At 42.1% G+C, this 25,717-nt stretch overlaps 1 protein-coding gene across 12 annotated transcripts in view; it reads right to left on the bottom strand.

The window, feature by feature from the left end:
* The window catches only part of TSPAN4 (tetraspanin 4), a 2,368,794-nt gene that overhangs the window by 256,877 nt on the left and 2,086,200 nt on the right, over positions 1-25,717 (bottom strand). For all 12 annotated transcript variants that reach the window (XM_069223123.1, XM_069223119.1, XM_069223121.1 and 9 more), the window contains one exon: positions 19,808-19,999. In XM_069223123.1, the coding sequence (XP_069079224.1) occupies positions 19,808-19,999 (192 nt within the window). The remainder of the gene's footprint in view (positions 1-19,807; positions 20,000-25,717) is intronic.

Raw genomic sequence — 25,717 nt, 5'->3', positions numbered from 1 at the left:
GGAAAATGGAGTTTGATGTCTCTGGACCCACAATTTAAAAATACATCTTTTGGTAAAGTTGTTTTTTAAATTGCAGGTCTGAAAATGCCACTTTTAGAAAGATGGCATTTTCTTATGTTAACCATTCTGTGCCTCTGCCTGTCCCTATCTACATGTGTGGATTTAGGTGAAAGTTACATTTGTGTATTCTCTCCAGACAGCCACAAACAGGAAGGGCTGTGTGTGACAAGGGATAAATCTGCATTCATCTGCATACTGATAGTCTTCCGGGCAGGGAGAGGGAGAGGCAGTTCACACTTGCATCTGAATAGGTTGTGTCCTGCACTCACACAAAGGGCTGATTACCCCCTACTGGTAGTCTGGAGCAAGGGCTGGGTGGAAAGGGATCCTCATGCACTTCAGAGAATTCTTTTGAAGTTACCCCTATATCAAAGGCCTTTTGGGGCCTCTGACACCATATACTCAGAACACTTTTTGGACTGAGGACATTCTACCAGGAAGAAGGACTGTTGTGCTGTCAGGAGGGACTGCCACTTTGCTGTTTGCTTTGTTGTGTTGGCCTCTTGCCTGCTGCCACTTGCCTGGGAGTGAGAGGACTGGACTTAACTCTCTACATTCTGCAATCTAAAAGTTCCTCCAAGGGCCTGGCTGAGCTTGCCTCCTTTTTGGAAGTCTCAGGGATATCAAAGACTTCATCTAGCTACCAGCACCTGGGCTCCTCTACTGTGAGTCCTGCTCTGCCACGTGGTGCCAAATCCAGTCATGGGCCCTGGAAGGTTAGTGTGGTGCTGCAACACAAGAAGTGATGCATCATCAATGGCCCGTCACTTGGAAATGATCATCCCGCTGCAGAAATGCACTTTCCCGCTGCCTGCATTGAAGCCATGGACATCGCTCGCCGACTGTGCGACGCAACGGCCCCGACTTTCAACACAGCCCTGACTTGGCTGCAGGTGCACCAATACATCTGAACCGGTAATCATTATTTCTGGACATCCACATATCAACAACGTTGCCCGATCAGGCACAACACATCCCCTCCTTGGATCAACACATCGTCACCAAGCATCAACACAACCAAGGTACTGTCAGCAGGCCTGTGTGTCTCCTGGACCTGGCCTGCAGTCTATCGCAGTCAGACTTAACTTTTGGATGTGCCCCAATCCAGCATGACCAGATAGCCCTGGGCGTGAGCTATTAACGTGTAAGCACTCCTTTTTGTTTTTATCTGTCAAAATTCAAAACTTGGCTTGTGTATGTTCTATGTTTGTCATTTTAGTCTTGTTTGACTCAGATAAATATTGGCTATTTTTCTAAGAGCTAAGCTGGTGTGGAGCCCTTTTGTGGTGTTTCTGCTGTGTTACTGGGTTTGTGCACATACACTTTAAACATTGTAGCTTTAGTTTAGCCTGACTACTATGTGCCAAGCTACCAGAAGGTGAGCACAGGTACATTTTTTGTGTGTTTATTACTTACCTTGACTAGAATTGTATTGCCTACTTGGACAGAGTGCAAACCTCTGCCAACTAGAGGCCCAATTTCTAACAAAGATGAAGAATGCAAGGTCTCAGTGGTATCACAGGGACATTCAGGACCATCAAATTAGGCAAGATAGCTGGTCCATTCCTGAGGAACATACAGTGGATGCCACCAAGCATCTTAAATTGAATTCATATTAAACTGGCAACCAGTACTGCCAGAGGTGAGATCAACCTTAAGTAGCACTCGACCAAGTTAAAGAGCCCTTGTGTCCATGAATTGTGCTTTGCCATAGTTGAAGCTCAAGAGATCTTTTGTGCCAGTGATTGTGGCATGTTGCTCATCTGTGAAAAATGACAGGACCTTCCAGAAGAATCAAAGCTGTAGAAAACAAACAAATCACACTTCTTGAACTAGGATAATAAAGGAGAGATGTATAGCAAACACGTCACCCAGGTTCCTTGCCTTGGATACAGAAGTCTGCAGCATATGCAGTTCTGGATCAGGACAAATCTTGCTCAACCAACATAACATAACTCCTCTGACCTGTTTGTCTGTCAGCAACCCATCTAACATGACCAGGAAGACCTCCTCTGCTCCATGCTTTGGTCAATAGTTCACTTTGGAGCAGCCTAGATGCTTAAAGTATCCAAACAGTTGGAGAGCCAGTTGGCCAGATTATTCTACAGAGCCTTTGCAACCACTGCAAACAGAGTAATGGAACTGTAGATCTTGATGTTGGCTGGGTCCAGCTTGGTGACCTCTGCTTTCGTGTGGCCTAAATTAAGTCAGGTTGATGACCACACGCAGGGAAAAGCCATCACTTGAAATATGGCCTCTGAACAAGGGTCACCTACAGAGACAGATTTTAGGCAGGCAAGGGCAATATTGACTTCAGCAACTATTTGGAGCATGTTGATTCCACAAGGGGGCTAACTGGTATTTGTTTGGGACTCACTCAAAGCGAGCAATGACACAAAGTCCTTGATTGACTCTTAATTTTCATGCGGGGGAAAGGTCCTCACAGAGAAAATGAAAGGGTGTGATTTTGGTATTGCTGTTATTCAGAGGGGTAAAGGGATGTACAACAACAAGCAAACTATTAACATGCTTGTGAATGTAAAAGGACATGTGGCGATGAAAGCAACTGTGGCTGAAAGTAGGTGTATTACAGTGTCTGAGTTGTGCCTTAGGCCATAGGTGCATCTTCAGATTTGTTATTTCACCTTGAGACTCTCTGCCTGCCTAGTCCGTGGGCATTCATGTTTTAGGTCCAAAATAAAGAAGAGTGTCATATATTCACTGATTAAAGAGTGGTGGGCAACATAGAATACAGAGGGCCTTGGTCGCCATTTTTATCAAATACAGGTTACACCAATTAGGTTAACTGTTTACATTCCATGCCTAAACAGAGAAGGAAATGACTTTTTGATGCTTGGTGAGTGACAATGTCACATCAAAATGACTGTTTCGTTTGGACAGACATGTCAAAAGGTGGGACACATGCTTGAAAACGCACAAATCCCTCACTCAAAGGAAATCAACTAATGGTCAGATGAAGCTAACGGCACTGTAATCAGATTGTAAATACTCAGTCAATCGAAAACCAGGCCATGAGTGCAGCCTGTGGAATGCATGGGATCTTTGACCATTGTAAGAGCTGACCAGAATGAGAGTCGAGGGTCCTCTCACATCTGATGTCGAAAGCAGGATTTGTGTGAAAATTAAGAACATTGGATGAGAACAGCTTGCTGGTGCTCCAAAGCTCCAGGAACCTGTCTAAATGGACCCATCCAACTTCTGGGTTGAGATACTCCTAAAACTCAGCCTGCACAGATGCAGGAGAAAGATGACATCTGCAGGCTACCTCGTCTGGAAATGACTGATCAAAATGAGGTCAAAACTGAACACCTCAGTCCTGCTGGATGCACTGAGGTCACCACTCCTTTCAGCCTCCTGGGCCTGTTACCATCGTAAAACCAGTAGGAATAGTTTACTTAAGATCTGGGCTGGAAGATTCTCTCAACCTGGCATGAGTTACGAAAAGAGCCCAAGCATGGCCATCAGATGGCAAGTGAAAGACCTTCCATGTGCTCTGGCAAAGAGCTAAGATTCAACAACAAACCATATTTCAGTCAGATGCCCATGCCAAGCAGAGTTCCTGTTGTCAGTAATCTTTTCTAAAGAGGAGGAATCCTGGCTAATTCCCAAATGACGCTATTAGGACCTTAGGTTCACGCAGGACAGAATGTTTCTCCAGTGGCAAAATCTCGTTAACAGGGGAGCACAATGGAAAGTCATTATGCCTGCATGCAGCAGGGCCTGCTGGGTGGGAGGACTCGGCATTGGAGAGTACAGAGAATCTTGCCTCTGGCACATCTTGGACACGCCTAAAAAGTGACTGATCTGCTGACAATTGCAGTCCTGGTCAAAAGGCTAGACTGCACCTCCTCCAAGATGTCAGCTACACTGATGTCAGCAAGACCATACTCTAGATGGCACCCACAAGCGAGAGGGCAGATTCTGAGTTAGAGGCACAACAATAATCCCAAATAAGAAGTCATAAGTACAATGTAAACAGAAGGAACATCAAAGACAAATAGTATTAGGAATTTTTTTTAATTACATGTCTATTCTTCACACCCAAAGGTTCACCCTAGTAAATAAACACAGAGGTACTACCTTGGGAGCAGACACAGCTGGCAGCCTTATGAAGATATTCTTCTACTGTATGGCTCAGTGGAAGAGGGGTGTGATGGAGGTACTTTTTAAGCAGTACCAATTTCCTCTCTCATTGTCATCATGCGCCTTTGATGAATGAACCACCCAATTTATGCCATCATTCTCCCACCATGTTCAGAGTATCCAGAGTCATGGTCCAAAGCAGAGAGAATCACCTGGGAGAACTGTGGGTGAACTAGGGCTACTATGTTCCTGAATCGACATCAGCCTTTATCTAGTTTGGGCAGTAATGCTAGTAAGTTTTGTTTTAATTACATCTTCCATGGAGTTAGCTAATAACTTCAACAGAGAGTATGTCTAATTGCAGACAGGCAGGAATAACCCCTCTGCTGAGCTACACTGTCTGTAAACCGAGATGGACTTGAATTCAAGGTGCTCTACAACTTAAGACATACCTATCCGTGTTGGAAGCTGTGGAAGTGACCAAGTGCCACTTTTCTCCCTCTGTAGACGGGCAGGGGACAAGGGAGTTAAAAAACACAATTGGCCATTTGGCTACCAGCTAATAAATATGGGATGGTTCGGCATTAGGACAGATGACAAGGCCTACAAGCAATTCTTGGTAACTGTCATCTGCCTAAAGAAAGTATTAAAAGTGATCTGCAGAGTTTAAAAGAAACATATTGTGATCACACTGGTCCAGCACTCCCATTCCACAGTGACACTGTCTTGCAACTTCCTGCTTTTCCAAATGACATTTCATCCATTACAATGGATTTTGACCTGGTGCCCTCTGAACAAGAGACCACTCAAGACCCACCTGAAAGGTGTAGGCACTGTCTGGCCAAGTAGTGCCCAGGTGATCCTCTTTTCATCTCCGGTGGGTAATCTCCTTGGTGGGCTATGGGTGACTGCCTACTGAATGGCAGTGTTGTTTCAATGCTTTGGGTTATAGCTTTTTTCTATATTCTTCTCTGTGATGTCTATCATCCAACGACCCTGGTTAAATCTAGTGTGGACATTGCACAGGGTTACTATCCCCCCAGGTCTAAATTTGAGTGAAGATCAGCATAGAACGCCTGTTGGTACATACGGCTCCATCTTTGTCTGTACTGTGTAATTTCTTGGAGCCCGTCGATTACCTTGCTTAAATGAAGGGAACACAATAGTTCTCTTCAATTCATCTGGTATCATAACCACTGGGAAAAAAAACGCAGAACACTGAGCCCTCCTAACTGAAATAGGTGCAAAGTGCTACCTTTGAAGGTATGTCCAGACCCACGGGTGTGGACCAGTTAAAGGGTATAATCAGCTGCGCCTTTGAGGGACACCAAATGTATTCAATGGTGGCAGATGCCTGCAATTTATGGTTTCTCTTCACAATTAATATAATTTGAAGAGACTTTAGTTATGTACTTCTCCCTTATGTTTGTATTAAAAAGCATGACCTCCATCTGTTGGTTAATTAGTCAGTTTCCAGAACTAATTATTGTCTGTGGTAATCAACACTCGCGCAACTTTACCCAAATTCTTGGCCTACATACGTCTTGTAAGTTTACACATTAGTGTGATCAAATTGTGAATCTAAATGTTTTTGCTTCACTGCAGAAAGATTATAATCCTCATTACAATTAACAGCTAAGAAGGGCCAGGATTTCGGTTGTTTATGAAAGCACAGATGGTTTGTAATTAGCCGTAGGGTTATGTGAAGGCTGTTCCAAGTAGATGGAGCCAAGAGCAAGCAGAACACAAAAGAGATATACTGTATATACTGCTAACAAAACTGATACAATGAGAACCTCACTTTGCTATGTACATACGATCATAACTATTTAGAAGTATAATCTTTTAACCACACAGGTTTGGTTTTAATCTGTTTTTTTCTTTTAGTATTATCAACATCAGCTTTTGACTTTTCTGCACAACTAATATTATGTTCCAGTTCGTTGCACTGTGTTAATTTACGTACATTCCATTTCTTCCCATCTCTCAACCATACATTGTTACCTATCACTTCCTTAACTTGTTTCGGCTTGGACCATTTTGACAATCTGTGTCTTTGACCATACATTAGAAACATTCTTACCCAATCACCACTTTTAAACTTGTGACCTTTGTTCCTTACATGGTCAATGTGCCTTTTCACATACCTGCTTTGATATTCCCTAGATTAACCATGATATCCTCTCTTTCTATTGTTTTCATGACATATTTATCCATCCATGCAGGTGTTAATTTGGTACCTGCGGTCCTTCCCTTCAGTAAACAAAAAGGTGTCTCTTTAGTGACAGAGTGAGGTGTATTTCGATAACTCCAAATTATTTCTTTGACAGCTTTCTTGCAATCATACCCCTGCTCATCAGCCTATTAAACACACTCCTTCAACACACAGTTGAATCTTTCGACAAGACCATATCCCCTAGGATTATACACAGCATTAGTGTACTGCCTCACCCCTGCATCCTTAACATAATTTTTAAATTGCTCAGCAATAAACTGCAGTCCAATATATGTTACCACACATTCTGGATAAACCTCTCTACGAAAAACTGCCTCACAAAAATGTATAATGTTACTAGCCTTTACCTCCTTCATAAAAGCTACTTCTGCCCATTTAGAAAAATAGTCCACTAATACAACAGCATACTTATGCTGAATTCCTTTGGCAAAAAACAGTCCACAAATATCCATGGCTACTCTTTGCCAAGGTTTTTCTGCAATTTAGTATACGATATGGGAGATTCTTCAGTTACATGAAACTTGTCGCTGAACATGCATGCAACACAATTACGCACACATCTCTCTATCTCTCTGTCCATTCCTGGCCACCAAAAATCAACATGCGCTCTTCTCTTCATTCCAGACATTCCTCCATGACCCTCATGCAGTATTTCCAACAATCTGTTCCTCAATTTCATAGGCACTACTAACCTCTCACCTCTTTTCATCTATTACGGACAATTCAGACCAAATCCTATCATATTCACAAAACATTTTGTTTCCTTTTTGTATGCCTTGACAGTGTTTGAAAAATGTTCACAAATTGTGCTAAAAATGTCATCATCCTTTATGGCCTGCTTCCAATCTTCTATATCAATGGCACCCCCACTCGACTCATTTATACTGGCCACCAACCACTCTTCATCATCCTGTATGTCATCATAGTCGAAATGTTTTTGCAAAGGAAGTCGGGATAAGCAGTCTGCTTGCACATTATTAATACAAGGTATATACACCAACTCAAAGTCATACTCCTGCAACAGGTATAACCACTTGGCCATTCTAGGTGTAGCCTTACTTGCCCCTTTAGTAGTAAACATGTTTATCAAACACACTTCCTTTTCAATTACTGAATACGTTGATTCTGCTCCTTTAAGTGTTTGCAATGCAAACGCCACCACCCTTTCCTGGCTCATTTTCCTCTGCACAAGAACTGCTCCCAAACCATGAGCACTAGCATCAACCACCATATTTGTCTGATCATGAGGATCTAATGGTTTTAGAGCTACAGCATTCACAATTTCTTGTTTTTATGTACTCAAACGTTTGCTGACATTCTTGTGACAAAACAAATTTAACCGCTGTTTTCATGAGATCTCCGAATACATGAATCTTTTCAGCAAATTGTTGCACAAACTTTGTATAATATTCCGCCAGTCCCAAAAAAGAACGTAACTGTTCTTTGTCAGTTGGGAGCGGTGCCTTTTCTATAGCGTCCAATAATTTCCTCTTAGGTTTCAATCCTTCTCCCGATAATGTGTGCCCCAAATAATCTATTTGTTTTACCCCAAACTTACATTCTTCAACGCTAATAATAAGCCCAGCATCCTGCAGTTTCTGTAATACCTCATATAACACGACATCATGATCTGACATATCTGCACCCCATAACAATACATCATCTTGTAATACTTTACTTACTTATACGTTCCTAGTATATGGTACTTTCGGTACCCAGGATCTGTAAGTTAAGGTGTTTCACCAGGGCTGTAGCACTTATTGTGCCATCCTGAATGTGACAAAGTGAAAAGATGTCACCCAGTCTGCCACTACAAACTGGCAGAGCAAGTTTAAACTGCTACCTCAACTTTGCCATTCAAATAAATGGCAACACTTAAATATCCCTTTTTAATGTACATAAATCCCACTACAGCAGGCCTATTGAGTCCTAAGTATGGTGCTGTAGGTTAAGGTGCTGTATATTAAAAAGTAGGACATATATTTGTAAATGTCCTAAAAGTGAAAATCCCAAATTGCTCTTTTTACTGTGTAAAGGCTAGTAGCCCTATTGGCGAGCACAGGGTTACATGCTGACAACTTGGCTGTGCTAACTCCTGAATGGTACTACTATGGTTGGTACGTCAAGGTATCAAATTAAACTGCACAACAATTCCGACGATGCCCAAGTCAAATGTAAATTTTTACAAAAGGCAACTTTCAGAAAGTTGCCACTCTGTTGGCCAAGTCTCCAAGTGGCCATTTCAGATGCTAGCCCCCAGACAGCCTTTTGCCTTCTTGGGGAGACAATTGACTGATTACTGGGAGCAGGAACAATAGAGGCCTGCTGCTGGAAGAGTTGTCACCTCCCCCTAGCAATAAGCCATACAGGGTCCCGCATATACCCAGAGAGCACGTTTTGGACGTAAATATGGCACCCATGGGAGACAGACCTCAGATCACATCTGGACTGGACAGAAGTCAAAAAAGGACTGTCTTGCTGTTCCCTGGCCCTGGCAAGAGAGGCTGCACCAACTGCTAGAATGGACCTGCTGATCCTTGGGTTAGCATAAACAGGACTATCACTGTGGTGCCTGGCTTATGGAAAAGTTACTCCCAAGCCCCAGACAGAAGAGGTCAACTTCAAGAGTGAGTTGGCTGACTTATTACAGCACTAGGGCGTCAAAAGCTGAAGAAGCCCATTTTGGTAAATCAGTAGCCACAATCTCTTGATTGGTATTAACTGTTAATCTGTAGCCTGGGAGAACAAGTCCTGATGCTCCAAAGTTGCATTCAAGCCTGCTGGACCTGGGAGAGCCATAAGAGTGGATTTTAGTTGCCCAAGATAGACACTAGCCTTTGCCAAAGGGAACTGCTGGTTTCACTATGCCCAGAGACCAGTAGCCTTCTGGCAACTGGAGTTTTGCTGAACCAAAGTGAACTTCCAGGGACACCGACCCCTGCAGCCAAAGTTGCCCTACTGAGGAGTAACCCCATGAAGCCCCTGTTGATTGCACAACATTCGCAACATCTTCAGCCTCCAGTATCCCTTGCATCAGGATTGCTCCGTTAAAGTCTATGGTGGTTCGCTCATAGAACCTAACTGGACTGGAGATTTCTTCGGTGAGAAGCTGACTGTCCTACTACTCCTTTTCCCCCCTTACCCCCCCCGACCTTCCCCCTGTCAGAATTGGTCACTTGACGCAGGCTGAAAAACACAACTAAACACAAAGTTTTGGAAAGTTTCCAAATTTTGCGGTTACCAATGCTTGTTGGAATTTTACAGTGATTTACTGCTTACGTAAAAACCTATATCTCGGTAACCCTCTAGTGTATTTTGTTTGTTTTGATGTCTAAAAATTCATAAAAATAAGATCTATTTCTATAAATTGATGCCAGATTTCTTTCACGTTGCATGGCATTCCTATTTCATTCTTTTGGAACTTCTAAATGGTTTTCACTTGTTCCTTTGATTAAGCTTGTCTTCTGGAAGACACAGCTACCCAGGGTTGAGCTAGAAGTTTCACAGACCAGCTTGATTGGGTTGTGAGTTTATTACATGGTGAGGTCGCACAACCACACATTATATTAAACGTATTTCCTCACACTGACTCTGTTGGTGAGACAAATGATGGCAATAAACAATCTGTCATTGAATGTTCTTTCATTTATGTAATTAGGTGTAACGTTTATTTTCTTTACAGCCCATGATAAGTATTGTATGCTTGATTTGCAATATGTCATTCTTAGTGGCAGACACCATGAATTTCTGCATAAATGGAGCACTAAAATAATTTAGGCTTAATTAGTTTTTTTGTATAGATGAGTGAAATTGAATTCTGCACACTCGAAATCAACTAAAAGCATGAACCTTCGCCCTTTGTGATGGGACCAAAATGTCCTGTTTTTATCTCACGTACATTTTAGCCAGACAGGTTACTCTAGGTGACCATTGTAGGCAAGTCATGCTAAGAGTCTTTGGAGTGGAGTGAGGCTCCAAGCCTGGAGTTTAATTTACCCACTGCCATTCAGGGCTTCCCTTTGAACTAAGAGGAAGCGGGTATACACAGCACCCAGAAATGTGTCTCAGTGTTTTATGTGCTTTCATGTGTGTTTGCACAATAAACACCAGGGATGTTACATCTATGTGCACTGATGTCTCTGTGTGTCTTTTGTATATGTCGTGTTGATGTGTGTAGGTATAATTTGTGCCTGTGTTTTCAATACAAATAGTGGTTATGCGTGTTCATACACATTATGTGACTGAGCTTTGTTTATTAATGACTGTGTGTAAAGTTTCAATAAATGTATTTTGTGAGCATTGATGTGTAAGAATATGTGAATGTATGTAGGGATTCTACTCATTGCCTTTTTTAGGTCTAACTTGAAAATGCAGCTTTTGACATGCCTTGTGTGATGAATATAAAACAAGTTCAAATCTACCACAGAGAGATGGGCTTAGTCCCCACACTCATTTCGGTTGCCTTGAGCACAGCAATTGATTGGGCACAAGTAATGTGCTTCTACTGAAAATAGTGCTTGCTTTGAACCTTTTGCCTTATGGGAAAGATTATGCTCAATGCAACAGGACTTTATTGGTTGTGGTGGAAAGCCAATGAGCAAGGCTATAAGCCTGTTCTGTTTGTTATGTAAATAATTACAACAAAGGCTATAAACCTGACTTATTTATTGTGAAAACACCTGTTTAAATCAATAAGGATTTAAGGAATAGTTGTAATTACACTGTACTAAAGTCTACTGAGCAGTATTTTATTACATGCAATGTAAAATATTACCATAGTAGGTGAATATTTTGGTGTTGGCTACTTCCTCTAACAAACCATGGGATAGAAGATTTGCACTGGGATCATCCTTAGTAGACTCTCTTAGGAGAAAAATGACCAGATTTAGATCCTGGTGGAGGGAATACTCTATCACAAACATGACCGATCTCCCGTCCGCCATATTATGAGCTCAATAAGATATAATTGGGTCATAACATGGCAGATGGGATATCCATCACATTTGTGATGGAGTATTCCCGTCCACCAGGATCTAAATCAGGGCCATAGTATTTTGCTGTGTCAAAGGAAATTTTGTAAACATTTGTAATTTTATGACTGTATGCCTGAAGGCTCCCTTGTGGGAAAGCTTATGCTAATACAGTAGGCTGAGTTGTTTGTAGTGACAAGCCAATAAGAAAGATTATAGTTCTGATTGGCTCACTGGGAAAAGTTATGTCTGATGCCATAGGTCTGATTTATTTACTTTGAAAATTTATGGTAAAAGCAGTAGACCTGGCTTATCTATTGTGAAAAGCATTTGTTAATGCCGATAGACCTTTAACAGTGGATTGTTATCACACTGTGTTACAGCATGTAGACAGGTATGTTGTTGCATGAAATCCTACAGATTACCGCAGTAAGCAAGGGTTTTGATGCTGGTCCCTTCGACAAGCCCTGGGCTAGAAGATTCGTACTGCGATAATCCTTGTTGGGCTATTTTGAGAGCGTTTGTACAATGATTTACAAGCTGTTTTTATGTATTACATATTTCTACATATGATTGCTGCCAGCATATAGGCTCTTCAATAGCCTATTTTGGTTACGGTGTCAAACCATTAGTAAAGGCCGTAGGCCTCGCATGTTCATTCAAAAGAGTTATGTCAGATTCAAAAGGTTTGATTTCTTATGACATGTTATAAAAAAAAAACAGTAGGCCTTACTTACTGTGAAAAACGTGTCAAAGGCGATAGTCTTTTAAGATAGATAGTTATTACACTGTGCTAAAGCCTAAAGACAGTTATTTTTTTAACATGTGAATATTATAGATTACCATAGTACACACATGTTCTCATACTGATGGCCCACTCAAATTAATCATGGGAAAAGAAGATTTATACCATGCCTTACTAGAACCTCTTAGAAGGGATTTTACAGTGTTTTAACAACCATAATTTTGTGCCGATACCATAGTTCTGATTTGTTCTTTATGAAAAGTTATGACAAAAGCAGTAGGTCTGATTTGTATAATATGAAACGCATATGCTAAAGCTAATAGACCTTTAAGGATGTGTGGATTCTTATTTCAACAAAAAGAGGGATCGGGAGGATTAAAGGTCCAGTGTACATACTCCCAATACGTGTAATCAATAACAAAAGTACACTGTTCCTAACTCTAGGGTGAACAGTTAAAGTTTAGGAGCTAAAAACCCTCACACACCCGAAAGGGTGTCATGCTTCATCATCGGGAAGCTCCTCGTCAGACCGGCTGGTGCAATGTCTGACGGGCTCCCCTTTCGGGGGCTCTTTGCCGGAGATCTTTTTGATATGTGGTGGCTGCCGTTGATTTATGAAGGTCAGACACTCTGAATGGCAGGAGAGTGATAAAATTAAGATTGATTAGAAACCCCTGAACTTGTTCTGTTTTAATATCTATCCAGAGGGGTTACGATCAAGATTAAAAACATAATAAAGTGGGGAATGAGAATGATGCTCAACCACTTTAGAAAGCTTGGAGTACTGGGAAATTGTCACCTGCCCCCTAGGGTATGGTCAACATGTTTCGCGTAATATTGGTCGTGAAAGATCCTCTAACGCTTCATCAGGACCTACAGCAAACTAGACTTCTCCTGGCTGTGTTTATTTTTTTTATTATAGGCGTCCTCAATTCGAGACACCTACCCACAGTCGTGCTCGCCCTGAAGACGGTCTTCAGGGCGAGCACGACTGTGGGTAGGTGTCTCGAATTGAGGACGCCTATAAAAAAAAGCTATAGGCTGGATCGTGCTACTCCCTAAGGGGCCCCCCAAAAGCAGAGGGCGGGGCGACCTTTTTGTTTCAGACTATTGACGAGACAGTTCACAGAAATGCTGCTATTTATCTCTCATACACGTAATTAGATAGTGTTTTCTTTTGTACACAGCCAGGAGAAGTCTAGTTTGCTGTAGGTCCTGATGAAGCGTTAGAGGATCTTTCACGACCAATATTACGCGAAACATGTTGACCATACCCTAGGGGGCAGGTGACAATTTCCCAGTACTCCAGGCTTTCTAAAGTGGTTGAGCATCATTCTCATTCCCCACTTTATTATGTTTTTAATCTTGATCGTAACCCCTCTGGATAGATATTAAAACAGAACAAGTTCAGGGGTTTCTAATCAATCTTAATTTTATCACTCTCCTGCCATTCAGAGTGTCTGACCTTCATAAATCAACGGCAGCCACCACATATCAAAAAGATCTCCGGCAAAGAGCCCCCGAAAGGGGAGCCCGTCAGACATTGCACCAGCCGGTCTGACGAGGAGCTTCCCGATGATGAAGCATGACACCCTTTCGGGTGTGTGAGGGTTTTTAGCTCCTAAACTTTAACTGTTCACCCTAGAGTTAGGAACAGTGTACTTTTGTTATGGATTCTTATTTCACCATGTTAAAGCCTGCAGACATATAATCACATGAAATTTCACAAATTGGCTTTGCAGGCAAGGATTGTGGTGTTGATTATACCCTTTGACAAATCCCTCAGGTAGTCAATTTTTATAGCTAAAATCCCTTTGGAATGTCTGACAGATTTGATTGTCTGCCAGGATCTTGTAATAAAAAGAAGTTTATTAAAAATTCATACCATGCATGTACACAGAGGGGCCTATAATCTGCCCACTCTGGCATTGGTCTGGGTGAGTGTTTTTACACTCTGCTTTCATCAATGACAGCATACAGCATGGGGCAGTGGATCAACCCACTTCAGCGATTAACTCTCATACTCTGGCATTGATTGCATTTTTCTAACCACGTATTCACACCTGCCTAAAAATGAGTACCGCTTTAGAGCCAGAGCTTGTGGGCCGGTTCTTTAGTTTTCCATTTTCTCTTTTTTTATAGTTTCCCTTTCATGTTATTTTTCTCCTCTTTTTATTTTCATTTTTAGAGCATACTTCGGCCCCACAAATAGTGCCAATGGGCTGCTTCACTCAATTCATAAGCAATGTGCTGCATCCCGAGTGGTCGATGCTTTTAAAACAGGTTCCCATCATGGATTGGTATTGGCCATAGCATATCATTATTTTACCATTTCAAGATGGCCAACACATTGGTTCTAAACCTGGCTTTATGTAACTTTAAAACAATGATTCCCTACCTACAATTCCATAAATGACAGCCATGTGCTGCTACATTTATTTTCATTTGTTATTGCAAGCATATGCTATGATGTTTCGGTGGCAGCATGCTTTTTTCCTACTTTTATTCTATTAATGTATCCTGCATGTGTTGTTGAGTTTGTGTGTGCTTTATTATGGCTGTGTAAATGGGTGAGTGCAAGAATGAGTCAGGGGGTGAATGAATGGATGCCAGACAACATGTTTGATGACTAACTGAATGTCTAAACCCCGGAATGAGTAAGGAGGTTTGCTACTGTTTGTTATGTATTAATGTTGTATCTATGTATTTGCATGTTCAAAATATTAGTATTTTGGTATCTAGCTGTATATGCACAATATGTGTTTTTGTTTTTTTGCATGCATTTATATAACTGCAGCATATCTATATTTTATTAAATGCTCCTGCATTGGTGTACAATATGTTTGTGTATGAATAACAAGTGTGTTTTAGGTGCACTGACATGTTAACGGTGAATGTACAATATGGATCTGCAATCTTAAATTTTCGATAGAATGTGCTCTGCCAGTGAAAAGCCTGCGTACATAACACACTACATACACATATTGCATATGCAGTTAAGTTAAATCTTGTTTGTGTTTCCAGCCAGTGGCAGGGCCCTAGGTTGCAAGGGAAAGGTGTATGTCCCCGTGCATGTCTCCTTCAAATGCAAATATATAGCAGAGGTATGCTACTGATAATCTAGTGTGTATACTGGAGAAGGGGATTCTGATTATCTGTTAAACTGCACTTACATAGGGACAGGGCCTGGGATTATGGAGCTGGATAGGGATAGTCAAGCCACGAACAAATTTCAAAAAGCTTAACCTTGCCACTGATTGGATTATGACTGTTGGCACAACGCTCCAGGAGATACCCTGAAGTGGAACTAGCGGTGAATGTGCATGCTGAAGAGGAAAGTCAGAGGACAGACAGGACTTGTCTCTGTGTTTCCAGGCCTACTGTGGTATGTTGTACTAGGAGTTATGTGGTATGTTGTACTTGTTGTTATGGGTTGAGTGCTCCAGGTGAGAATGTAATTATTTGAACGGCGGGAGTTAGAGCTGGCTGCTGGAGTAGCTCTGACCTCTGATGGATGGAGTTTCATGTACTGGACTTGATATCTTAAATAAAATAAACTTATTGAGTCCTGTGGAAACTCCTGCTTTTTCACACCTATATTTCCAGAACAGTCCTAGGGAATAATAACTAGCCAGTTAGAAATGAAAAGATGCTTCAAACATCTCCTAGGAGTAAAACTCAGTCACAGCTCCTGGACACAGCAAGGTTGCCAGACCGTAAGAAAATTATTCCCTAGCAACCGTATCCGAACACTAGAGTTGTTACTGTTCTAGAGGTGAAGTACTCTCTGCACTGTTGCCCATATTCAGGAACGTGTGGTCAAGTACGTTAAAGAACCAGAAAACAGCTCAGTCCAACTAGGCTCTCAGAAGCATGTGGACTGAGTAAACCTATTTGAGATTTGGATATGGAAGCCTATGACTAGCTCCTGACTAGGTCACTGTGATTGCTGTGGATGTGTAAGATGCAGGGGTGTAATGGAAACCATTACTTCTCCTGAGGCGTAGGATGAGGGAGGCCACTTTCCGGGGGACACCTAGTCAGGGTATGGTTATGAATACTTGTGAGTCTCGTGCTTCTGACCACATTCTGCAGGGAGCCTTGTCATTTTGCTTTACACCACTGAGACAAGATGTTGACTCAAGCCCTCTGCAGAAACTCGAATTGAGAATTCCCCTGGATCACACCAACTTTCTCTGCGAGGGGACAGTCTGACACTGGCCTTTCTAACTCTAAGCAGCTGCTGAATTCAATTTAAATTTTGGCGCTCATTCTTAATCCGGCCCAAATTTGGTGCAGTAATTCCGTATCCAGATTTTGTGATTCCGCTTGTGCGGTATTAGACGTGTTCGAAACTGCTGCACCGGTCTGAGTTTTGGAACTCGGAATGAAGATTACATGCTAATTGTGCATGTTTCTAAAATTCTAGATGTGTAAAAATGTGTGGTGTTCGCATGCATAATTCTTCCAGATTAACCCAGCTAATGATGCAGGCAAAAGCCCCGGGTGTGCGCAGTTATTGCACCAGTCGCAACCTCGATCCAAGCACTGACTGTCGTTTGCACCCAATCTGGGATGTGGGTGTGCAGTTCAGTCTGAGCCCCTCTATCACGGTGAGCTCTGCGGTCGATATGAATGATACAGTGGGCCTCTTTTAGCTTATTTAGTAACCACCTATGCAAAACATTGAGCAAGGGCTCATAATTCAGACAAAGAGGGGGTATAAATAGTTTGCTCATATCATTCCCCTTTATTTACCTCTGAGTTCATAAATAGGAATCACAATTTACTCACACTTGAGGCTAATGTTACTTGCACTGGGGTGTTTTTGCATTTTGTTATTACTCGGCGAGCGTAAATGACGTTGTAAATATGTTAAGGGTGTTTTCACAGGTGTGCAGGGACCTGTATTCCCTCCGAGGGGCTCGTGAGTACCTTGAGGGTGCAATTGATTTTTCATTTTCATTTTCTACAAAAGACAGATCTTGGCCTCAGTGGGCTGATGCCTGCAGGCCTTGCTGTGTTAGATATTTTAGAGCATTGCCAAAGGCTGGAGCGTTGCTGCTAATACCCCGACCTTCCAAAGGGATCGTCTGCCACCACGAGCCTTCTCGGGTAGCGCAACCACAACCTGGAACTCACTGCCTCCAAACATTCGCACTAAAACCTGGATGGCCGCTTTCAAAAGGGAACTGAGAGCCTTCCTACTTCAAAGATACTTCATCTGAGGCACTGCGGTGAATCCCCTCCACTGAGAACATGTTCACTCGCCTTCTGGAGGGAACTGAAGGCCCTCCTCCTTCCACCATATGCTATCTGATGAAATTACAGCTAATCCTCTCCATTGAGAACGTGTTCACTCGCCTCCTGGCCCAGCATTACACTACCTTCCCTTCATCAGGTGCCTACACACTCTTCACTGCTGTATTTATCTATTGTATAGCTCAGTGATACTCAAAGTGCAGGCCGGGGGCCACATGCGGCCCTCCTGACCTTTACCTGCGCCCCCCTGGTGAACGGCAGCACTAGGCTGCTATTCACTCCACTCAGCACGTGCATAAAAAGATGTTAAATAAACAGGCAATCATTTAAAGGTTAATGACGTTAAAGAAGGGTACAACTTCCGTTTAAAGACATCTTGCAGCAAAAGTCACTTCAACATTCAAAATGTTTATTTCATTAGCAAGCAGAACCATTTCACCTTAGAATATCAGATTATATATGCGCATTGAGAAGTACTTTTTTTAAAGTGATTAGTGAACTAAGACGCAAGCCAGTTGTTATGTACACTCTTAGGGTAGGCTGGGTTTGTATTACACATGAACACCATTATAGTTTGTTAAGCCAAATACAGGACAAGGTTTTGTATTGCGGTACACATAGTGTATTTTAAGGCCCTGTTATATGTGATAATGTAGAAAAGGGAGGGGAATAGAAATATAACAATTGACTAGAATCACACAATTTGGTAACGTGGGGAAGCTGAGATTAAGTTTCACATTGTGCAGTTCATTCACTAAATGTTTATGCTTTGCTTCCCCTACACCCACCTTACCAAAAACACCTGTCTTACCCCCACCCCAAAATTCCACCCCCCTTAACCCCACTCCTCCTCCCATACGAAGCCCCTGACTGCTGGTATTAATGCAGCCCTCGACCACATCACAGACCAAACATTTTGGCCCCTGGGAAAATGTTTGTGAGTACCCATGTTATAGCTTGTTTCCTTTTTCTATAATGATTTACCATTTTGCAATTCAAGAGCTCATGTAACTATATTTGGTAATTCACAAAGTGTCTCTTTACAAGCAATGTCTCCACAAGCTAGTTATTTACAATATTTAAAACTGTCCAGCTGACATTATACAGTAAATATTTCATTATTTGAGCTATGTAATCACACCTATGGAAAGACATCTGGTATTTCTACTGAGCCCACAAATACTCACATATCTTACCTAAGTATAGAGCTTGAACTAATCAAAAACACTTTCACCTCTCTGTGCATCTCTTGCTGTTTTACAAAGTGCCAAACTGTGTCTTTGTTGACCTGGCGGGCTGCCCCTTTTGGATCTGGAGTGATTCTAGTTTTCAGGTTCTACCTGTGCTCCATTTGGAATATTTCATCAACATTTGTTCCATACAGTTATGAGGAGGGAATAATAAAAGTCACGTATATCGACTGCAAGCTGCAGCACAGCACACCAGTCGCCTCCTGAATATAGGCCGTATTTAGGTAAAATGCAGGAGATGACATGCTTGATTTTCCTTTTCTGACAGTTTTTTGATAATCTTTTCGGCTAGCCCACTATAGTCTGCTACATTTGATACCCACCCCCCTCTTGGCACTAAAAGCACCACTCAAATGGGGCAGATTGCTCACTTCAATCGCTACTACAGTGGTTCATTGTTACTCTTATTTCCGCTCGCAGCTGGTAAAAGTGCAGACCAGCACACGTTGCCATACATAAAAACACAATATTCCCAAAGTTTTCCAATTTAGATATCCATTAGGATCTGTCTTCAGACGATGGAATGCCCAGTGGCTGAGATTAATTCAAGCACTTAATCCATCATTTATTGCGCAATCTAAGTGAGTCTGCCTAACCAGGAGGAATAAGCTCAGAATGGGCCCTTTAGTACAGGACTCAATCTGCACCTCACTGAGGGTACCCAACGAGGCAGAAATCATTCAGATGTTGCTTGAGTTCCTTGTCAGTGTGGACCTGCTCTTTCCACTTCAGTGTGGACCATCTATTCAGTAGAGGGACAAAAACTGGTTGCTTTTTGGTTTGTCACTGTCTGTAATGGCACAGCTGTGCTAAAATGATGGAGTGGAAGGCAGCCCAGAGTAAATACCACTGACTGAGATTCATTCAAACACTGTCCCCAATCATTTCTGTCTTATCTCAGAAGTCATATTCCCGGAAGTGCACACTTACCTTCCTGTTCTCATTTCTCTTTCAGGTCCAAGGGCCTATGAAATATATCCACGATATGCTGTGTATTCCCCACTTATTGCTTAAAGCACAGGTCACCTAGCCCTTGCAGACATTCCGTACTGTCTTGGGAGATGGGAGTTTCAGTTTTTATCACCAAGTGGTAAATCAACAATATACTACAAGTCTGTTTTTGTGTAACCTGTAGGAACGTGATGCTCTAGTTTCCCTCATGCAAATGTTGGGTACTCACACTTAGCAGGAGGCACTTGTTTTCTTTGATGGCACCCACGCACCCCAGGAAGCCGACAATCATGACGATGGTGCCAGTGGCGATCAGCAGGTTGGCAGCAGACAAGGACGGAAAGGAGGAGGAGAGAGTGGCAAAGTTGCCTTGTGTTACTGCCAGCCAGATGCCCACTCCGAGGATCCCGCAGCCTCCCAGCTGGAAAGAGAAGAGAGAAATAAGAGCATGAGCTGACTGTTGAGGCAGCACTGACAGGCAGGCCAGAGATGGCGCACAGCAGCAGATGGAAAGGCTCCGCTGCACCTTGGAGGCTGCACACATTTAAACAGGGATGGTGAGGGTCAGACTACAGCGGGCACGCTTCACTCTGCGTAACCTCTACGCATGCACAGTGTTTCTAATGTACCTCTGACAGGAAAAGAGCCCTGCATTGCATACATACACAGCTCTGGTATGGCATCTCTATCTTCACTCCTTGTTCACAAACTCTACCAAATTACCATGGTTCTTCCTATAGGAACAGATATAGCACTGTAGAATGCATCTCAGCTGTTATCTACTGTGATATTGCTGTTCCATTATTGCAGTTATTGTAATTGAAGTTACATAGCACTTACTACCCCTGATGAGGTGTCAAAGCCCTTTTTGGTCAGTAGCATGCTGTACCAGTACCCAAAAGGATTAGTGGTGGATTAGTATAGGGAAATATGAATTCATTTGAGTGGTGGACACGTGAGTCTGTTAGTTGGATTGAATAGAATAATGGAGGAATAGAAGAGGGAAGAAGCTGCAAAGTGTTCATTGGGAGATCATAGTAGTAACATGAGATTTGGGATGAGTAAAAGGAGTGAAGTGTCTGTAGAAAGGGATTAGGGCAGGGGTATTCAAACTGGGGGGAGGAGGGGTGGGGAGAGACCCCCTAGAAGGTGGCCTCAAATGATCCTGGGGGTGCAAAGCTATGGCCAAAAGAAGCCTCATGCTGATAACAGGGCTTTGTTTTCAGCTGAATAAAATGAGCATCAGTAAACCGCTCTGTAATGGGCCATCACTAACATGTTTTATCATTTATATCCAAGCTGGGAGTTTGTGTCAAAAGGGAATGGGCTTCAAATACTGTTCAAAACCCCCATTCCACCCCCACTTCTAATAATCACACTGTGGACACTTTTATATGTTAGTAAGGCCTGCCTGACCAGAACACTATGCTTGGCATCATGTATTTGATTGCATTTTTAAAGCAGTAACAGAACTTAACTACAATGTTTAAATAAGTCCAGTCATTTTAAAACATTGCCAATTTAATAAAATAATTTGGAAAAATGTGGAGGGGGAGCCCGATTATTATTTTTTCTCCACAGGGTGGGTGCGGCATTAAAATGTTTGAAGACCACTGGATTAGGGAAATCATAGTAGTAAAATGAGGTCTGGGATGAGTCAAAGGAGAGATACATGAGGGAAGAACCTAGTAGGGTTATTTGGGAGATCGTAGTAGTAAAACTGAGGTTTAGGGTGAGCTGGGAGGGATAGAGGAGGGAAGATTCTAGGAAGGGTTATTTTGGAGATCATAGTAGTAGAATGAGGTTTGGGATGAGTTAGACAGTAGAGATTGAGGATAGACTGAGAGAGGTATAGGGAGAGGCAGAGTAGTACATTGGAGAGACTGATTTTTTCTCTTGTACAGTAGGACTAAAGTAATAAATATATAGATACATGATGACATAGAAAGGGAATATCTGTGTAAGGAAGATAATATATTAAAATTTAAAGTTGTATTTTATAAACACAGCCTTCGAAGTGCTGAGATATTTTGAAGTAATTTATTTGTGCATTTTTTATTATGTAATGTTTATTTTTTTCCTCAACATTTCAATAGTGAAGCGCTTGTAGCTAAATAGTTATATTATTTACCTATTGTGATAGATAAATAAAACAGAGACCCATTAGCATCTACTCAAACAACTCATATAAGAACTATGCAATGACCTATGAACATGTTAAGCATAGAATAATATGTATATTTAACCGTGAGTAATATATACATTTGTTAAACAGGCCTAAAGCGTATCTATATATTACAAAAAAAAATAGTTATTAGTTAGTGTAGTCATTACACATACTTGTATAAAGAAATACACACATCTAGATATATACATATAATCAAATTATAAATGTTTACATACAAAGGAATGTGGTGTACATAGTGTTTAAGTATGGTGGTTATGTAGGAAAGAGCCAACTCCTGAGTAGTCTTCTGAAGAGAAGATAGTTATCTGTGGATCTTATATTTGGGGGTAATGAGTTCCATAGTTTGGCTGCCTAAACAGAGAAAGATGTGCCACTTGTTGTCTTTTTCTTGTATGGTGGGGTTTTGAGATAAAGTACTAATCGTGAGCAGAGGTTTGTTTGATGAATGACAATTTTATTCTTAATGAAGAGGGGTCCTGTTCCATGTATTGCTTTGTGGGTGATACACTGCAGAATGAAGGTGGATCTTCTGGCAACCGGTAACCAATGTAGGGCCCTCAAGGTAGGGGAGATGTAGATTTGTGGCTTTACATGTAGGAGTAGTCTGGAAGCAGAGTTCTGAATCCGTTGAAGTCTTTTTATAGTAGATAGAGATGATCCATGGTAGAGGCCATTAGAATAACCCAGTTTCGACAGCACTAGAGAGATAGCAACATGGGCCTTGTGTTGAAATCCCAGGTGGGGGAAGGTGCGTCACAGAGTTTCATGATGATGAAGCTTGATCTTGCTAATTTGTCCATTTGGGCATTTATTGTTAACTTAGAGTCCATGGTAATTCCAAGGTTCCTTACTTGAATGTTGACATGGTTCTGAGTGGGTTTCTCAGGTTCCCCTGGGGGCTTAGTGGATCTATTATGCTGAGTACTTCTTCAGTTTTGGGTGTTACCATTGGTGTATCTAGGCTAATATTAAGAGTTTAGTGCGCTTGGCAGGCTTGTTTAATGGTGTTGTAGGAAACTTTTTTCCTTGGGATTTGGGCCGGTCATTGATCGAGTCAGTGAAGAGGTTCCTAAAGTGATTTTGTTTTAGTGTTTTGTTTCATCTTGTGGAGAAGGTGATGCAAGGGAAGATCTGGTTGTCTGTTTCCGTTTTCTGGTGCCAGGTTTTGTTAGTTGTGGTTTGGTGTCACCTAGTTTCATGATTAGTAGGTGTGGTTGTCATTTCTGTGAGCTTTGTAGCGATGCAGTTCTGGTTTGTCTGCGTTAATTTCGTTGTTATTGGTGGTCAGCTGGTGTTGTACTTGGTCATACTGCCTAAACTGTATAGTGGATTCAGTTGTGTCTTGGTTGCAGGGTAGTTTATTTGGGTCGTTCTTTAGGCAGTCAGTTTCATTTTTTTTGCTGCATGTTTGGAGAGATTTGGTGAGTAGATGGTTCTGAAAGAGTTGGGGCCAGATGGCTGTAGCCTGTGGAGTTACTGGTGCGTTGTGTCGCTTTTCGTTGTTCATTGTGGAGGCTGTGCCTATTCCAGTGCTCGAGTCAGGGTGAGAGCAGTTTACCTTACTGAATGGTCTATTTATTATTCTGCTCGGTTATAGGTTGTTTTGTGTGTTAGATCTTGTTGAACTTTCTTTACATACGTACATATTTGGTGTGTTGCTTGCCGAGCTAATATCCTGGGTAGTGCTTATCTCTACTTAGTGCTGGTGGGCTGTTTATCTATTGTCTATTGTGTCTGTCTAGCTGGTAGTGGTTTGCTATTAGGTCAGGTGTTTCTTGATAGCCTGTGTGAAGGTCGTTGAGATGGTCCCTGGGTCTTAATGTCACCTATTTCATGGCTACTCAGTGGTAGTTTATCTTGTGTGTGGTTTGGTTGTGTATAGGGTCATTATTGCCTCTTGTAGTTTATATTTCTTTACCCTGTCTGCCTAGTTGGGTGTTTGTTGTTAGGCCAGGTCACTTTTATTGGTCCAATGTTTCTATATAGCTTAGGTGGTGGCTGCTGAGCTAGAGTTTTGTGTCTGGGTGTTGGTCTCACCTATTAAGTGGTTTCTAGGTGGTGACTTAACTTTTGAGATTTATGGTTGCTTATTGGGCGCTATTCCCCATTCTGATCATAGTGTTGCCTCGTCAGGCAAGGTAAATCATTCTTGCTTCTGCCAGGTTATACTCTATCCTCTTCTGGGTTATCTGTGCTTTCTATTTATTGTTTGCCGTCACTCCATTTGTTGGCTTGATTTCAGATTGAAGAATACATTTTGGAATGGTCTCAAGCTTATCAGTAGTCGGCATGGTTGGGTAAGCATAATGCTGTTTGTAAATATTCAGTGCTGTCTGCTCGGTTTGTTCTTTATGATTATTCACTGGGATTTGCTAGATTGTGCCTTATTTGGCATTTTGTCACTCTGTCGCATACCAAATCCTCTCCCTTCAATTCTAGTAGTATTCCATTCAGAGCTCTGCCAAAGTATCTCGAAATGACCTACCGCGTCTGTTCCAGCATTGGCTTCCTCGTGCAGCTCTGCATTGAGTTTCAGAGGCAAGGCATCAATGCCTCTGCTTATCTTAAACTCTGCAGAAGCGCCCACAGGCCCAGCGCCTGTGAGATGCAAGAAACACTGTCAAGCTTCACCCTCACATGCGAATGACTCTGCCCGTCCTGTCCTCTTCTTTACCACAGGGGGCGGAAGTGGGAGGGATCTATTGGGAGCAAGGTTCCCAATCTTTTTTTACTTTTACCAAAACAATTCACATGTTTTTTTTTTATTTTATTTTTTTAAACAAACACATACAACGTTTCCTGAAAGCATAATGCAAACAGTGGTTATCTCAGGGAGGCAAGGAGGGGGTCCTCTCTGCTGTGAAGGAAGAGGAGGGACAAAAAGGTAGAGGAGAAGCAAGCCTCCTTTTCATGGTGCCAGCTGTCTGAAATGTATTCAATTGTGCGCAGCTGCTTAATCAGCAAATCTAAGGGGTACTTTGGGGCAAGTATAATTCATGGGAATAATGTAATGGCTGCAATGAACTATTCTTCTTGAGAGGTACTGTAAGGGTGCAGTCAGTTCTGAAAACGTGTAAAACAAGCATTTGCAATGCAATGGATCTCGCGTTTGCTGGAGTTAGAGCTAATAGGGTTATAAATTCCTAACTGGACTTTTCTGGCCACATAAATTGAAAATGAAAAGCAAAACGGTTGACATAAGCGAGCCAATTGAAAGTGCCACGGCCGCCATGAGCATGAGCGCAAAGGAGAGACACAAAAGGAACAAGAAGTTTGCTCGCAGTCAAATGTACAGGCAAACGTGTAATTATCCATGTAACAGGGTCCATGGCCAAGGTGGTAACAAAACTGCCCCAAGGAGGGACAAATGTAAAGCATTTACCAATGATAACAAAGGATTTTTTAAAGGAAACCCCACGAACGAGTGATAGTGATGAGCATGGGGAAATGTCCTGAACAACACTTTGGGAACAATGCAGATGTTTCCCACACAAGTGTAACCACGCTTGCCAGAACAGTGACTGCCTTTTGCTCTGCCTTAACCACGCATGTGTTGAACTACGCATATGCGTGGTTAAGGCAAAGAAAAAGGCAGAGTGGATCGGGAGAGGAAGTGGTCAGGTAAGTAGGATTGGGGAAGGGTTGAGGGTAGGTTTTAGGGATAGATAAAGAGCTTGGGGTGGGGGGTTGGGCTATTTTTCTTAAGGGTGGGTGGGGGATATTTGATTTTTTTTTTTAAGGGTAGGGCTTATGGTTGGGGGTTGTGCAGGGTGGGGTTGTTTTTAGGAGTGGGGGTGGATTAAGGACTTGGGGTAGGGGGTTGGAATATTTTTTTAGGGACAGGGTGTAGGGGGTCAAATAATTTAGTTTTTAGGGTGGGTGGGGGGTTGGTATTGTCTTGTCTTTAGGGGCAGGGATGGGGGTGTTGGGGTACTTTTGTTTTTAGGGCTG

This window comes from Pleurodeles waltl, chromosome 3_1 (assembly GCF_031143425.1).
Source record: "Pleurodeles waltl isolate 20211129_DDA chromosome 3_1, aPleWal1.hap1.20221129, whole genome shotgun sequence".
Taxonomy (NCBI): domain Eukaryota; kingdom Metazoa; phylum Chordata; class Amphibia; order Caudata; family Salamandridae; genus Pleurodeles; species Pleurodeles waltl.
Note: the sequence above shows the minus strand (reverse complement) of the source record. Positions and strands in the feature narration are given on the sequence as shown.